Source organism: Anarhichas minor, unplaced genomic scaffold (assembly GCF_050575085.1).
Source record: "Anarhichas minor isolate MPS153535 unplaced genomic scaffold, ASM5057508v1 ptg000032l, whole genome shotgun sequence".
In the NCBI taxonomy this organism is placed as follows: domain Eukaryota; kingdom Metazoa; phylum Chordata; class Actinopteri; order Perciformes; family Anarhichadidae; genus Anarhichas; species Anarhichas minor.
In genome coordinates, this window is record NW_027466478.1 from 846374 (window position 1) to 863762 (window position 17389).

The 17389-nt window shown below is 40.9% G+C and overlaps 1 protein-coding gene across 1 annotated transcript in view; it reads right to left on the reverse strand.

The window, feature by feature from the left end:
* adgrb1a (adhesion G protein-coupled receptor B1a) overlaps positions 1 to 17389 on the reverse strand; it is a 116507-nt gene that overhangs the window by 14552 nt on the left and 84566 nt on the right. The window contains exons 18-23 of the mRNA XM_076105404.1: positions 10318 to 10421; positions 8298 to 8400; positions 8006 to 8156; positions 7844 to 7913; positions 7473 to 7539; positions 5217 to 5302 (exon numbers count right to left, since the gene is read on the reverse strand). Coding sequence (XP_075961519.1) covers positions 5217 to 5302; positions 7473 to 7539; positions 7844 to 7913; positions 8006 to 8156; positions 8298 to 8400; positions 10318 to 10421 — 581 coding nt within the window. The remainder of the gene's footprint in view (positions 1 to 5216; positions 5303 to 7472; positions 7540 to 7843; positions 7914 to 8005; positions 8157 to 8297; positions 8401 to 10317; positions 10422 to 17389) is intronic.

Here is a 17389-nt window from a genome sequence, read left to right on the forward strand (position 1 = left end):
TGGACAGATCTCTCCAGATTCAATCATAGCTACAGTACCAGACATATCTCAGTGTGAGGCCAAGTTGTCTGCCCCTGTCAATTGAAAAATATGGATCCAATGATGATCATAGCAGAAAGCTGTTGTTTGTGTGCATTTTGCTTTAAATGAGCTTACTGAAGGACCTCGTATTAAGTTTATATACCCATTCCCAACAGTATACAGCCAATAACGGATCACTTCCAGGTATGATCACCAAGAACATGACTTCAATTTCCCTCCAACACCCAAAGCTAAAAAAGCTCCTGAAACCACCAGAATTCCATTTATAACTGTGTATCTCCAGTGTAGTTCTTCAAAAAGACGGACTACCACACTGGAGGTATTGACAAGTAATAACAAACTAATCTGTTACCATTTGGCCTCCTGCTAAACAACAACAATTAAAGCTGAAGAGCCGAGGGAATCGATTTTTGTAGCCCCTGGACACCTGGATTAAAAATCACATAATGGAAGAAATTCAATTTAAAGTAAAAGGGCAATACGGCCGCTAAATGTACGCCGTGGGCAGTGATATTAAAAAGCAATCAAGACTTTTTGAAATACAACACCATTTCCGAGGACTTACGGATTGAGAGGCAACAGTTGGGTGGTTGGTAAGGTGGGTACAGAAGCATTGAGGCAAATATATAAATATCCAATATAGAAAAACACAAAATGGATCTGGTGCGATCGAGTCCTCGAGTCAAACGTAAACCTTCTTTGGGTAGACTTTGCATCAAATGGAAAACTAGGGATTGGAAGAACTTGTTAAAACTACAAAAGAACATTTTCATCTGAAAGCTTAATGTTCTATCACAATCTGTAAATACAGACTTGATGATTGAGACCATTTAAGCATTCGTTAAGGACAAAACAAACTCCAGAACTGGTTGGAATTGGGCCTCCGCTGTCTGTTTTAATTTTCTCTGAGAATTAGCTTCTATCTTTCGGGGGAAAGGAGACTCGTCTCTGAGGTGTGAGCAGACCTGCCTGGTGCAGATGCTGCTGCGCGCTTCATTGGATACTGCACAAATGAATTAGCTTCTTTAAACATGTTTTGCATTTGAACCTTGAGAACCACCCGCAGGACAGGCAAGTGGGTGAAAGGTGGTGGGAGGTTACCAAAAGAAAAACAACAACAAAGCATTAGAGCCTCTTCATTTCCTTCTTTTGTCTCTGACAGAAAAAACTACAAACAGGCTAATCACCACATGGTTAGCACAAAAGATAAAGCTTCATTTCAAACCAGTCCAATCACGTTCAGATGGCTCAACCACTAACCAACAAGCCTGAGCTGCCTTAACATTACTATTTGCATTCTCAAATCTCCCCATGGCGCATTGAAAAGTCCGTAATCGCTTACCATGAATAGTATGTGGAGGAAAAGATAAGATCCAAGGTCACTGTGAGTGGTGAACCTCACTAAATTACATGATTTGAAGTACAAAGTTGATGAAAGTACAAATTAGTTGATAAACTAGTTATGTTAAAAATAATTGTTTTTGTTTTGAGATGTCATTTGATCAAAGCAGCGACTATTTGCTAAAGATGGACTTGATGTAAAAGATCATTTAAGACTTTATCGATCCCCAAAGGGGGAAACAAATTCGGTTGTTGCAGTTCCGCAAGGATAGAAAGGAATACGGATGGAGAAAGTCAAAAATATTGTTCATCACAACTGTGCTCACCAACTGAGCCGACCATCAACGTTAACCAAGCCCGAACCATCAGCAACAAGATACTACGCAAAAGGCTGCCCCAGCTTCTTCCCAAAAGAAGTAGGGATGAGAACACATTGGAGGGGGAGTACTAGTGCTTAGGGAAATAAGTCATAGAAAGCTTTCCTTGTCTCTGAGCTGTGTAGAGTCTGATAAACTGGCTTAAATGCAGCAAGTTTGAAAATGAAAGAAATCTACATTAGCCACTACTAGCAAAACAAAACACACCCCTCTACCTGTCAGGTAGGTGCCCGCTTTTGACAAGGAAGAAAAACGGGTGGAATGAAAAATACAGCATCTATTGCTCTGCTGCATCCATTTTGATACCTTCTTTTTTAATATGTCTAACGTTATTGGATTCAAACGCCTTCCTTTTCATTGGGGTACATTTGCTGCTTGATACAAAACAAAAACTCACATGGTTCTCATTTTCCATGACTAATCCAGTGTTGGCCCTCGGAGGGAAGCGACTCAAGGTACAACCGGGGCAGACTGTCCTCAGTGCGAGGCATCTGCGGCGCTGTCAGAAACCCGCCCGACACTTCTTGAAACACGGAGCCTGTCTTGTTTACCATGCTTTGTCGGTGTGAGATTTTGATGTCATCATCACTTATATCTATGCAACCAGTGCGTTTATGATTCACAAAGAACACAAAGTTCTTCATAGATCTAACCTCTTAACTTGGCTCTCAAAGTTCACCAAACCAGACGCATTTCACTCAAAATTGTACAAAATGTAGGCATGCATTTTTTCATATTGCAATATATATTGCTGGCAAAAATGAATTGCAAAGTCAGCCTTATGTTTGCAAGCGGCCGTTTTCGAGACTACTTGCTTTTAGAAATCCCCAAATGATCGGTAGGCGGCGATCTCCAAGTATCTTGTATCGCGAGACGAAGTCTGAGACCGAAGAAAGGCTCAAACCTGACCAGTCCTTACTGTCAGACAATCTACCCTTCTACAAGTTACTTCATCAGACGCAGAGCACACACTCAAGAAATGCAATCACGTCATGGCCATACTAACCTTGCACACACACATGCCCACGCCATTTAAGTCAGTTGAAAATATTAATATTACTGCATTAAAACTAGCAAGAGTTATTGTTGAAACAGTCACAGCTTATCTAAAAGCATTCCAGAAATGGTCAGAATCTGAGGCAGTGATGAGTTATGTTCTATCCAGCTAACAGGAGGTAGCATCAAATGCAAGGTCAATAGTGGAAAAGTGAGGTAAATAGGCAGGAAGTAATAGTTAGCCAATCAGAGGTGCTTGCTAGAGGATTCAGCAGATTTGGTGATGGGCAGGGCTGGTAGCCATACTTTTAATAGAAGGGGTGGGGGGGTGGGCAGGTATTTTTTACCCAATCACTGATGACATGGAAGGGGGCTTCTGAGACTGATGTGTTCCTGATTGGAGAGCCCTGAGTGAGAGAGAGGGGATTCTGTGCAAACTCAAACATGACATATCAGACAGCAAAAACAAGTACAGTTGAACAGAGAGATCATTGAAGAAAGCAAACATTTTCAGAGAGAGAAAGAAAAAAAAAACATCTGAATGCACCAACAATGCCAATGGAGACAGAACAGCCTGCGGGGTAAAGTGGAGCAGGGCGCATGTGTGCTCTGTGGTTTGACCAATGGCTTTTTGGAAAATGATACCAACAGCCCAATGGCATTTTTAGACTCAAGTCGCCAATTGGTGACAGTGTTCATGCTAAAAAATTAATGTGTTCTTTACCTATTCGTGTTTACAAAAAAATAGTTTAACAATGTGCAAAGAAACGTTTTTGTTGCCACATTTCTTATATATAACATTTAAAGGAGCACTTTGGAACCATTTTGGAAAATATGCTTGTTGCTGCCAAACCCGCAGTCAGATGGGAGAGGAGGAGGGGCTTACCTCCATGGATACAAAACGTTCATCTGCTATGGCCGAGATTACCACTATTGCTGCTTTGTACATGTTGTGGAAGTCCAAGATATGTCAGAAAACTAAACGGCGGCCTGTCTGCATTCATAACATCATCCAGACACGCACATGGGGAATTTCACTATATTATCTCTATCTAGCAAATCCCACATTGGCTGATCTCACCTGGTTTCTGCGTGCTGCAGCGCTGTGAACCCCAAATAAACATATTTAGCTGTGATTTAATTGCAATAAACAGATCAGAAAGATGCTGAAAAGAAGACTCTGATGTCATGTTTGTCATGTCTTTCTGCAAGATGACAAGCAGAGAGCTTTGAAAGGCTTGTTTTCTGAATGCAGTTTGGATGGATAGTGCTAGGCTACGCTAACATTGTACAGTGACAGTCTCTGGTTCATAGTTCTGTCTGGTTTCTGTACAAATATGATATGCTATTGTAGGGCTCTGGGTGCCCACGGATGGCTACATCATTTTTTTCCTCCATTTAAGATTCAACAAAGGCGATTTGCTTTTACTTACATCTTTGCATCAACTTTGAATGTAATCGTGGCACATGAAAAGTTTGCTTTGTGTTTCATAAGCAATGTAGTGTTTTTTCCAAAATGTTGGAGTGTTAATATTAAAGGCTAATAATAGCTAATAATAGCCCCACACCTTCAAGCAGCATAGTGGTTTGTCAGCTCAACTCTATCTCAACTCAACTTAACAATTACATGGGGTAAAAGTGAAAAAAACACTGGCTTGGTAGCAAGAAAGAAGATTACGTTTGATTTCTGTAACTCTGTCCATTGGCTCTGTTGGTAATACCATTGGTGATAATAACATTGTATTTACCAAAGTAAGTGCTGAGTCATCTTGTCAGAACTCTTTAAACAGGGTCCTTTTGGTTCAGTGTAAAAAAGCAATCTCAGCGGTCACTTTGTTGAGTACAATGTTATCCTAACCAACAGAACCAATGGCCAAAGCTACCAAAATCAAACTAAAGTTGTGATGAACTGTGTTTTTTGTGTGTGTGAGCTTGCTGTTTTAAAGCCCTGCTTCCCTCTACTAGAAATAACCAAACAGGAGAAAAAAGACACGGATGGATCTACAGAACTTTACATCAATAGCAACACCTGCAAACATAGAGCAGCTGGAGAAAAATGTGACACATTTGAAACTTAAAAGAAAGCAATGAGATGAGTCATCATCTTGCTCAGTCTGTGCAGGACCAATAACCAGACAGCCTTCCCCACATCTCTCTTCTCCTTTCTAACGTTATTCTATCCTCCAGAAACATTGATTGCAGTCTTAGCCGTATGAGAAAAAAAAAACTTTTCTTTTGGTCTCTTATTTTTGATTAGTCACATTTATCAATTTTTTTTTTCTTCTGCTTGTCATCCCCCTGGTGTAAAAATTTGGCGCCATCTTCAATCAAAAGTCTGAAATGATGGCCGAGGATAGTTTCAGGCAAATAGCCAATAACTGTGCTAGTCCCTCCCCTTAGCTGAGCTACCAGGCTGGTTATAGGTCACTGTGTAAAATGGATGTGTGGTATAAGGCATACCCCGCCCTCTCCTTTAGTTTCATATCTGTAATGCCGTCTTTGGACACCAGTTTGTTAAAAACGAGAATCCCAATAACCATGTTAACCTGCCGAAGAGAAGAGGCACATGATTAAAGCAGAGCAAAGACACTTTTTATCACTTCAGAACATGCAGATCTACTGTGATGATGATGATGATGGAGATGTTCGTCACAACAAGATAATGGCAGCATGCAAGTTAATATCATTTCAAACACACACACACACACACTATCTGTACTTACTTTAGGCTTTGCACTGTAAATACTAGACTGTAGCATCTTAAATGTTAGTGACAGAGACTATCAGCCACCCAATGAAGCATGAGAGTTAAACATGGTTAAAATGATGGATAGCTAACATATTAACACATTTTTCAATGTAGATAGTGTCATACATTAAATATAAGCTGTGTGAAATCAAAGGTATTGGACTGCAGTGATTCCTATAATGTTACTGCTTTGAGGATTCACAGCCGGGCCTCCAGTTACTGGTGCCAGTTGGAGCAGGAGCTCTTTATTGGAGAAGCAGCTTGTGTTAAAAGGACACCCCACACAAGCTGTTCTCTGCTAGGTGGGGGAGAAGCTCTGGGAAGTGAATCAAGGAAACTGAAGCTAATGGATTTGATTAGTGAAACAAGGACACTGTGTTGCTTCAGTGATTATGTTGGTTGAATACCAGAAGGGTTGAGATGACAGTTTATATATAAACTTGTCTCTGTATTATTTTGATGGTTAATGTAACACTGCCCTTGTTCTAATTTAAACAGCAGCTGCAAGAAAGGAGAAAATGGAAACCTAACAATGCTGATATTCAATCATGTAGCTCCATTATCTTCTCTGCTGGTTTCAGGATTAAATAATTATTTCATTAATATAATAATAATAATAATAATAATTAACCGTGGACATTTACCAAAACCACTATTACATTATTGTTGTACATGTTTTTAGCTAAGCAAAAGCCCAAAGATGCAACCTGACACAGTAGAAATGTTAATAAGGAATCATAAATAATTAAGTGTGAAGAAAAGGGCAGATAAATAAGGATAATAAGAGGCAGGAGAGGAAATGATGTAGTAAATGAGGAAAGGAGCAGCCAGAAAAGTAAAGGGGGAAGTAAAAAGGAAAGGTGGAGGCAGGGAAGTAAAGGGGGAAGTTGAAAAGGAAAGGAGAAGGCAGGGAAGTAAAGTGGGAAGTTGACAAGGAAAGGAGAAGGCAGGGAAGTAAAGGGGGAAGTAAACAAGGAAAGGAGAAGGCAGGGAAGTAAAGGGGGAAGTTGACAAGGAAAGGAGAAGGCAGGGAAGTAAAGGGGGAAGTTGACAAGGAAAGGAGAAGGCAGGGAAGTAAAGGGGAAAGTAAACAAGGAAAGGAGAAGGCAGGGAAGTGAAGGGGGAAGTAAAAAGGAAAGGTGGAGGCAGGGAAGTAAAGGGGGAAGTTGACAAGGAAAGGAGAAGGCAGGGAAGTAAAGGGGGAAGTTAACAAGGAAAGGAGAAGGCAGGGAAGTAAAGGGGGAAGTTGACAAGGAAAGGAGAAGGCAGGGAAGTAAAGGGGGAAGTTAACAAGGAAAGGAGAAGGCAGGGAAGTAAAGGGGGAAGTTGACAAGGAAAGGAGAAGGCAGGGAAGTAAAGGGGGAAGTTGACAAGGAAAAGAAAAGGCAGGGAAGTTGAAGAGGAAAGGAGAAGGCAGGGAAGTTGAAGAGGAAAGGAGAAGGCAGGGAAGTTGAAAAGGAAAGGAGAAGGCAGGGAAGTTGAAAAGGAAAGGAGAAGGCAGGGAAGTAAATGGGGAAGTTGACGAGGGGAGGAGGTCGGTAAGCAAAAGATGAAAGTAAGTCAGGAAAAGGGCCGAAAGGAGGTAAAGGAGGATATTGACAAGGGATGGAGGAGGCAGAGAAGCAAAGGAGCAAGAGCAGAAGGAAACGGGACAGGAAAGGAAAGGAAGATGTTAAAAAGGAAAGGAGAAGGCAGGAGACATGGGTTATTAACTTTGCAATGATCTCATTTGTCTACTGTTTGAGATTTCTATTTACAATCACTGCTGTCTGGCTTTAATGTATTTATTTTTCCCATTTTAATAATTGTGTTTTCGTAAACATTATTACTGTGATAAATTCCTGCAGAGTAAATATGTTTTTGTTACATGTTGCATATTGTTCATACATATTGGTCTAAATTTGAATTAGGGCAGAGGTTTTAACAGCAAACCGGCAAAGACGGACTGAACAGGAAAGAAGAAATACCAAGACAACAGCTGCAGCGGGTCCAACAAATGCATAGAGAAGACCTCCTTCCAGAGACAGCCAGCAGCTACAAGAGAGGAGCAGGACAAGACAGACGTGGAGAGACATGATAAAAGAAGGAGAAATGATGGAGGAGTGAGGCAGGGAAGGGAGATGGAAACATTAATGGTTGTAAAGAGGAGGGACGTGAGACACGAGGTGAAAGGCAGAGAACATTATAAGAATGAGGATGGTAAAAGATGAATGAGACAGAGAAAGAGAGAGGTTAATTATGCTGCAAACCCAAACCCCCATTTCATGTGTAATATCCCTGCATAAATAGTTAAAGAGGGGGGTATAGACATTATGGAGGTATAGGAATGCATGCTTACTAGCTTGGTGTTCCATATCCTTTTGCCTTGGTGAATCCCACTGAGATGGCCACCACTAGTGCAGGGAGACCTGGGAGGAAGGGAGGAAATTAGGAAATTAACATGGGCCAAATGGGAGAGACCAGATGAATGACATGAAGAACACCGGACGGAGGGGCCCACCCCAGCCGAGACAGAGGAAACGCTTGCGTATGATGCGGTTCCTGAGGCGACCCGTCACCGCCATGTACGACTGCCACGCCTCCGTCAGAACCCAGCAGAACGAGGACAGGAAGAAGAAATGAAGGAATGCAGCGATCAGGGTGCACAAGACCTGAAACGACAGGAAAAGAAGCGGAGAAAAACAAATAACGAGTGAGATTCTAAATGTATCAGGCGGACACTGTGATCGTATGCTATCAATTAAATACTAATAGAGATAAACCGGCATGTTGGTCTTTGGATCGGTTCTCACCTTATTCCGTGTCTGAGTCTGTCCGATGAGAATAAGGGCATTGGAGGAGATGATGGAGAGGCAGAAGTTAATGAGGATGACTGATCGCTCAGACCGAATGTATCTGCAGGAAAACGACAGGACAGAGATAGAAAAACAAAAAAATTGATTGTGGTTTTCACATAATTCTTACTTTTGGGGATTCTAACGCAACAGACCAATAGACAAGATTGTGATGGTCCCAATCAATAGGAAGAGAGTATGGTCCCCATATGGGAGTGCGTCACTTCCAATCAGCAGCAATATGTTTCCGTTCCGCTGTGCAAAAGGATGCTGCAGGGGGAGCAGTTAGGTTCCGATTCATCACAACTATCGAAGTAATACGGAAATGATCTCAGCAACCTGCACATCTGCATAGATGTCATCTATGCTTGTCTATGTGGCCATTTTTGCTTCGTAATTGAATGGATGTAGCGAGGTAGCGAATTAGCGAGGAAGATGATGTCCAACGCACATCGCTGCTTTGCAGATATTGTTATCCGTGGCAACAGCTACCAACCAAAGTAGCAGTGAAGTTACATGGTAAATGGTAAATAAGTTGTACTTGTAAAGCTTCGACAGACTTCTAATCTGTCGACCACTCAAAGCGCTTTAACACTACATGTTCATTCACCCATTCACACCCATTCATACACTGATGGCAGGGGCTACCATGCAAGGGGCCATCTGCCCATCATGACTATGTAATCATTCATAACCATTCATACACCGCAGGCACAGCCTACGAGAGCAATTTAGGGTTAAGTGTCTTACAATAGCCACATCCGTTAACCCACAATGGCAAGCGTCAAAGATGCAGCCAGGGTGCAGGACACATGGCAAACAATGGGTGTTTTTACCCTCATTATACACCACCAATATCAATGAGAACTATACCACAGATATTGGAATAGCTGAATAAATAGGAGATACGAGTGGCGATTCTGAGGTCTGGAACCAGGCTACACGAGTTGGACCTTTATCTATTAAATTGGTACTACAACAATACCACCAATTAAGGGCATATATCTGCAGTCTATATTGTCTTGTTCCTTCAGAAAGCTCTTAGTAGCCATGCAGCTGGAGTCACGTGCATAAATCATGGGATGAAGCTATTACTGTACATGTCCCTATGGTGCTTTCAAGTAGATTGGTGTTTACTGGTCCATATGCATTAACCAGCATAGGAACATTCGCAACTGTCATTAACTTTTTTAACCTCTCTTGTGCAGCATGGCTTTGAACTGCTTCTTAAACAGCAGCATACTGTGTACTTGACTTCCCATGCCACACACATGAATGCTCAAGTTCAATTTGAAGAGATAAGGTAAATACGATTACAGATGAAAGGAAGGTACATTATCTATATCTTCTATATTGAAATTAGAGATGTTCCAAGAACATTTCTTAATATAATATAAATATTCATAATAAATAAAATCTTAAAAAGAAAAATCGAATCAGTTTTAAGTATTATAAGCTGCTGAGAACTAGTGTTAAGTAGTTAAACGGGTCATAGCTCCCTCTCTAATATCTACTTTATATTGCTGTGAAAACATCTGCTTCAAAGAACTGGATTACTCACCAAAAACTACATTTCACAAGATTACAATTGAACATATCATGATAGCGTTAAGTTATAATTCTATAATATCATTTTTACTGAATAGGGCTTGAATGCATCATAATGTCACTCAATGCAACCTCCTTTAGCTTTAGCTGTTAGCTCCATTATTCAGGCAAGTAGGGCTGTGCTGCCCACTGCTGCTTTCAATATAAATGTGCTGTTCACAATGTAGCATTGTCAGGGCAAAAAATGGGAGTGTAATACTTCACATGCGCAGTACACATGGCAGGATGAACTGCTAACAATGATACTGGTAACGGAACAACTCCAACTGAAAGCTCTCTTGAAAGCACATGCTAAGAGAGTGATCTCCAACTTTCTCTTAATAACAACGCCATTCTCTTTTGTGTCACAAAACAAGATGCTTCATCTCACCTCCAGACAGACACATAGATGATGATGAGCAGCAACAATGTCAGCGAAGACACTCCACAGCCCACGATCAGCGTCACGGATGGCAGCTGTGTCTTATCCATGTTCTGCAAAATAAAAGAAGGAGAAAAACAGAATGTTTCCAAGCCTTTAATGCAATCATGAATCATCAGATGATCGCTGCCTATCGACTGCAGGATGAATAGAAATACTGTCGTGAAAAGGCTCGAAAGCAGAGCTGAAAACAAAGCGGGAGAGAAACTTCGGCCGAGTCCTGCAGAAATATGTGTAAAGACTTTGACAGGAGCTGTCGGCACATGAATACAAACGCAGAAAAATTCCCCCGGTGACTCGATTTGTTGAGAGCTCACCTCCTAACTGGGTCACTGGCGGTTCAAATGTAGTGGACTGGATTTTCCTGACCATCACTTCAGACTCTCTGATGCGTTTCGGGAGGCCAACATACTCAGACAAGTAGCTCAAAAGCTCAGGTTTACTTGTTAATCTCACCCATCTTTGAGCGGATCTTAACTGCTGCTGATATGTACCAGTCATCCTGGCACCGGTGGGACAATTTAACAAAAACAAATCAACAAAGTAACTTTGTTCACTTCAGGGCTGCACCCAAAATCGACTTTTCCTTGTTGAAACGGATTCGAGGTTAATAAGACAAGTTCAATACCCCATTTCAATGTTGTGCTGGCATGCAATCTGTGATCTAAATATCTTAGTTAGATCAAGAAAAACACACATTTGTGCAAATATTTTTGCAGACAGTTAAACTTCAAGGAAGAAAACTTCATTTAAAAACCCAGCGACATATAATACAGTCCCGCTCACCAGTAGACACCAGCTGATCCAGTTCAAGTTTGTCCACCATCACCACCATTGTAAATTCAGACTGCATCCTTCTGTCTCACCACTACTTGACATATGCACACGTTCTGGTTCAGCCCTTCACTGACTGGCCCAAAATGTTTAACTGGTACTCAAAAGACTCTAATGGAACCCTCCATTTAGACGCTGGACTCACTGCTAACAATCCACCTTGTGTCTTCCTGAAGTCCTTGATGCTGGGAATGATTGTCATGGAAATCACCCTTGTCCCCTTCTTTCCAGGGACAATTGGGTGACATGATTTCAGTAATAGAGATGGAAAGACTCGATTAATACATTTTCAACTGTCTGACTTATTTCTTTCTTACCTGGTGAACTTCTCATGGCCCTTGGTCGAGATCTAAAGCACAGCACAATGTACGACTTTTTTTCTACTGTTTTATTTATTTCTATTTTATTTATTTATTCTTTTTAATTTATTTACTTACTTTTCCTTCTGGACATGTACTGAATTTACTTGACTTTTTTGTTGATTTATCTCATTGTAAAATGAAAAGCATTAAAATAATGTTTTGAAAAGAAAAATGACTGCAGCATTTGTAATAATGCTATAATGCTATAGAAATATATATATAGAAAAAGGAATAACTACTAGCATGTAAACAGCATTGTTGTTTTTTTTAGCATAATCCAATATGGGCAACTATGCTTATTAATGCCAGGGGTAAACACAAAGGCCCCAACTATCCACCTAAGATATCCCGGTGTTCATACCAGGTGGAGATGTGTATCATTGAAGGTAAAGCTGGGTCTGCTAATAACTGTAAATGATGATGGAAACCCAGCATTTCACTGCTCTGGCATTGGCTCAGTTTCAAACGTGTTGCACCTCTGACCACAGCCAGCCAGCATCACTGACAGGTGCGCCCTGTTGCGTTGCAACAGAGATGTCACGGCCTGCTGATGCGAGTTACATCACAGCAGCGAGGTCAGAAGTGACACTGCCAGTAAAAGCGCCAACAACTTGGTGTGATAAACACTCAGCTGGCAAACTGCAATGTCAGCCGAGGATTTCATGACGTGTGAACACGATAGAAAATGGCCATTTGATAATTCAACTTGAAAGACTTGTGATTTGACTGGAGACTCAAAGATAGATGATTGGAGTCAGTGAGTTTAAGTGGCCGGCCCCAGCTGGCTGGCTGTATAGTGGAGTGTTTATGGTGGTAAGTGGAGTTGTAAAGGTTAGCGGGATGACTTCACACACCAGAGGAAGCCCAGCACTGCCTCAGGGAAGCTGTGAACTCAACAAAAATAATTTCACTGCTATAGCTTTCAGTGAGAGGCTGTGCCACGCTGACATGAATAAAATGATGTGGGGAATAATGCGCACACACACACACACACACACGATGCACATGCAGGTGTCTGGGATCCAAGGCTGGCGAGGAGTCGGCAGCCCCGGTTGCAGAGCAAGGTGACTTCAAGGTGATTCATGAATAAACCATGCTGCCTTCCAAAACACACACACACACACACAGTGATGCATGTCTTCACATAACAAACATGCACATGATATAGGACTGACAATCTTTACTATCCTTGAGAATGACAGCTAAATACCCTGCATGCTACAGCAGACATTGTCTTAGTTGCCATGGCTACGCTGTAACATGGCAGCTGCAGCAGTAGGGTGTGAGGCTGTGTGTTTATGCCTGTGCTGCTTGGGATATTTGAGTTTGCCAATATTGAGCTCTAAAAATAGGCACAATAATTAACGTTTTTTTCCCGTACTTTTAAATGAAAGAAATGTCTTTCTTACAATATTTAAAACAACATTCAAAGTTCTAGTTGAATTTATTCATACATCTCTTTATCCCAACACTCTTTAAGAGCTTCGCAAGGAGGAGAAAAACTCCAACACTAACTAATTAAAAATCAATGAAGCTTTGTCGTATGAAACAAATATAGAGCAGAGGGAAGGAAAGCAACGATCAATGTACACACGGAGCATGGAAAGATGTAACCTTGGCTAAATGATGTGGCATCCCTTGCCTTATTAAAGCCCTTTAATACCAACAGCAGCATTGCATCCTGACACAATGTTTCCTTTGGTATAAAAGAAAAGTAAAACACAGCATCATACAGTTTTTGTCAATTGACCCTTTGCTAAGCCCCGCCCCCCGCTGCTACTCGTATTGGTACTTATGGCACGGTTATTGAAGGCACTCACTGATGTAGTCTATCTATTGACCAGGTATACTAACATTGTCTGTGTTACACTGTTTGACATTTTAAAGCACAGTTTGCAAACACATGGTTGGGTACATTAGAAACATCATTCAAAACTAAAAGCCTATGTGTTGTTTGCTAAACACTGCGATTGAAATACCACACTCAATAATCAATCACCTGTACCCAGAATGCACCTTTGAAAGTACTTGTAATCACTTAGATCACTTAAAAATCAGAGCTTTAACACTATGAATAAGATTTGTGTTTGCTTTTTGGTGGAGACGATTGTGGAGGGAGAGTTAGATGGTAATTGTGTCTGATACTGTTATGAGTATATGAATGTTGACAATAAACACATTGTAGGTGTGTATAGTGTGCATAGTCCTTATTTACAGCATGCAACAAATAAAAAAGCCAGACTCTTGACAACAGTGTTACTTATCACTTCGGTGTGCAGTGTTCATGTGGAGTTTATATAGTTATTAATAAAGTGTTTGCTTTTGCAAGAGATAGATATTTTGTGTGTAGCGAGGGCCCTAGTGTAAGAAATTGTGTTTTAGCAATTGCGAAAAAAAACTGTAATGTGTCCAAAACCTTGGTCTGGGCACTCCGTTTTCTAGCATCTGGATGATCATTGGCCAATCAATTTCATTCAACCACACATATACATGTGTATGTATTCTTAGAGACATAGCAGAAATGACTGTAATCAGACATCAAATGGCTGCTCAGATTTCTACTTTTCTTTACTTCAATGATCACCATCAAACTTAACTATCTTTGACTGCTTTAGTTTAATAAAATGTCTTTTTCTAAATGTGACATGAGGAGCTTGAGTTTCAACACTATATTGTTATTGGTTAGCTTCACACTATTGAAAACAAAATGATCAAAACTCTCTGGAGAACTTCGAGGAAATTCTGCCAAAATCAACTTTTTTTACAGCTACAAGTTACTGTTATTAAACCAAACAAACAAATATTGCCAAAAACAATTCTCATCTTCAAAGAAACTTTGCCCCAGCTCAACCATTAGTCTTTTCCATCTTTCTAAAGGAATGACTTCCATCTGCTTGGTTTTAAATGATGTCCTTTCTCTTCATTGTTACTAACTTGTATGGCACATGCCATATTTTATTACTCACTTCAGTCCACAAATCCACTGACATGTTGATGTTTAGCAGGTCCAATGTTTACCAGTTTCCCCAAATTAGTTGAGCGTGCTAGCATGCTACAGTTTGCTAATTACCTCTAAACAATGACAATGGTCCTAGAGGACATGTCAGGGGATTGATAACATCAAAATGTATTTACTGTGGACTAGTGCTGGGCAGTATCCGGGATACCGGTTTTAATTTCCCGTATGATATTCATTTTTCACACACCGTCATACCAAAACAACTGCTGTCACTCTTCAACAGGCAGCTAAATATATTGTTTGCCGCTAACAGCGCTACAGTCGGAGCTAGTTCTCTTATGTGTATTGAGAGGGACCCCTAATCATGGTTATAACTTTATAACACAACAATTAATAACCCACAACTAACGTTCTTTAACAGGGCAAAACACCCCGATACAACAGTTTGTGACAAATAAACAATTTGTAACACTAATAATTGTACATTTATAAAATTACTCCGCCAAACGGCATGCTAGGTACAGCTCGCTAACAACAGTCTGCTAACAGCTGGGAGAGGTGTTGTTGCCGCTGGTGGTAACACGAGCAACTTACTCCATCACCTCAGCAGAAAACACGAGTTGGAATACCAAGAGTGTATGTGATGACGGCCGTCGGATTCGAGGTCGTCAACCAGTAACGTTAGCGCGAGTGAAACAGTGAAGCCAAAGGGTCAGACATCGCTTGAAGAGGCATTTGCTCGAGGCACTGCATATGACAAGAAAAGCAAGCGGTGGAGTGACATTACAAACGCAATAACGATCCAGCTATGCAAGGACATGGTCCCGCTACAGACGTCGAGAAAGACGTGCTCAGAGCAATGATTAAAACACTGGATTCAAGGTATGTCTTACCGGGGCAAAAATACTTCAGCCAAACTGCTATCCCAACATTATACGAACAAATGAGCACACCCTATAGTCAGCAAAGCCTTTATACATGATGACATTCAAATGTTTTTATATTCTATGTACTTCTGACAGTAGAGTAAGCCACTATAAACACATATAAAAACACAGTCAAGGAAAAAGAAAATACCGTGAAACCGCAGGAATCTTAAAAAATATCGTGATACAAATTGTTGGTCATACTGCCCACAGTGTGTGGACCATGAATGTGTTTACCAAATTTCACAGCAATCTGAATATTAGTAGCACATTTCATGACAATCCATCAAGACATTTCACTCTGAATCACAAATGTCAACCTCTTGGTAGCGCTAGAGGAAATGTCAGGGGTTCACCACAGTCAGTTATATGTATCCTTTGGGGACCATGAATGTCTGTAAACAATTTTGTGGCAATCCATCAAATAGTTAGTGAGATATTTCAGTCCGGACCTTGTCCGGAATTTGTAGACCTGACATTGCCATCCTTTGCGCCAATAGAGTAGCTAAAAATGACTTGAAAAGAAAGCAAGAAATAATCGGAGGCCAACAATACTCAAGCTAGCTCCAGGGGTAATCATCAAAACACTATGTGCCTTCATCCAACCGTCCAAAACCAAAATCAGCCCCACACACCTCCCCTCATCCTGGTGTGTGGCGTTGTGGGCAGGTGAAAAGAGCCAAGGTGAGGTGAGGGGACAGTTTAATGAAATAAGCATTGTGTTTGGTGGTTGGGGTGGAGGGTGGGTGAACATGAAGGGACCAGGACATGAGGGGGTTTCACCCCCTCCCCACTCCCCTTCTAACAGAAGATAATTGGCTGAGTTTATAGCCTGTCTTGTCTCCAGGTTTGATGTGTGTGCCGGGGCCAAGTTAATTAAATCCCTCTGATTAATCTGCACTGCAGTGAGTTCCTTCTCCAAAAGTAAAAGGGGGGAGAAAAAGATTACGAGTGCAGTGGAATGGAAAGGCGTCTGCTGAGACAGACAAACTTTACCTTCCTACTCAGCCAATGAAAGGGCTCGGCTGGAAGCCTCATGCAGCGTCCAAACGAGAGCGACTCCCATCCAAAATAAAGCGACCAGACTGCATTATTCCACATGAGCAGACACAGCTACCATCACCGAGGAGGTCCACCGGATGTAATTTCCTTCAGCAATCTATCAGATGAAGCTGCTGCCAATATTAGCAGTAAACAAATATGATTGCTTAAAAAAGTTGTGCTGGTATAAATTACACACAATGGAAACGTAAATGGAGAGGCTGGATGATAAAACTACTGATCCAAATACTAAGGTGATTCATGCGTCTTATTAAGTGGGGCTAGTTGTCAATCTAATCCGTCAATTAAAATAGAATGACGCTAATAAAATAGAAAATACACTCAATCTCTATCGTTACCCAAGACAAACAGCTTATTGATAAACTCTGAAGGCTAACTGATATTAGGGCTGAAATAATTAGTCGATTAAGTGACCAGTCATCCAACAACTACAGTTGTGTGAAAAAGTGTTTGCCCCCTTCCTGATTTCTTATTTTTTTGCATGTTTGTCACTTAAATGTTTCAGATCATCAAACAAATTTAAATATTAGACAAAGATAACACAAGTAAGCACAAAATGCAGTTTTTAAATGAAGGTTTTTATTATTAAGGGGGAAAAAAATCCAAACCTACATGGCCCTGTGTGAAAAAGTGATTACCCCCCCCCTGTTAAAACATAAATTAACTGTGGTTTATCACATCTTTGGAAAGCTGAGTTCAATTTCTCTAGCCACACCCAGGCCTAATTACTGCCACACCTGTTCTCAATCAAGAAATCACTTAAATAGGACCTGCCTGACAAAGTGAGGTAGACCAAAAGATCCTCAAAAGCTAGACATCATGCTGCGATCCAAAGAAATTATGGAACAAATGAGAAACAAAGTAATTGAGATCTATCA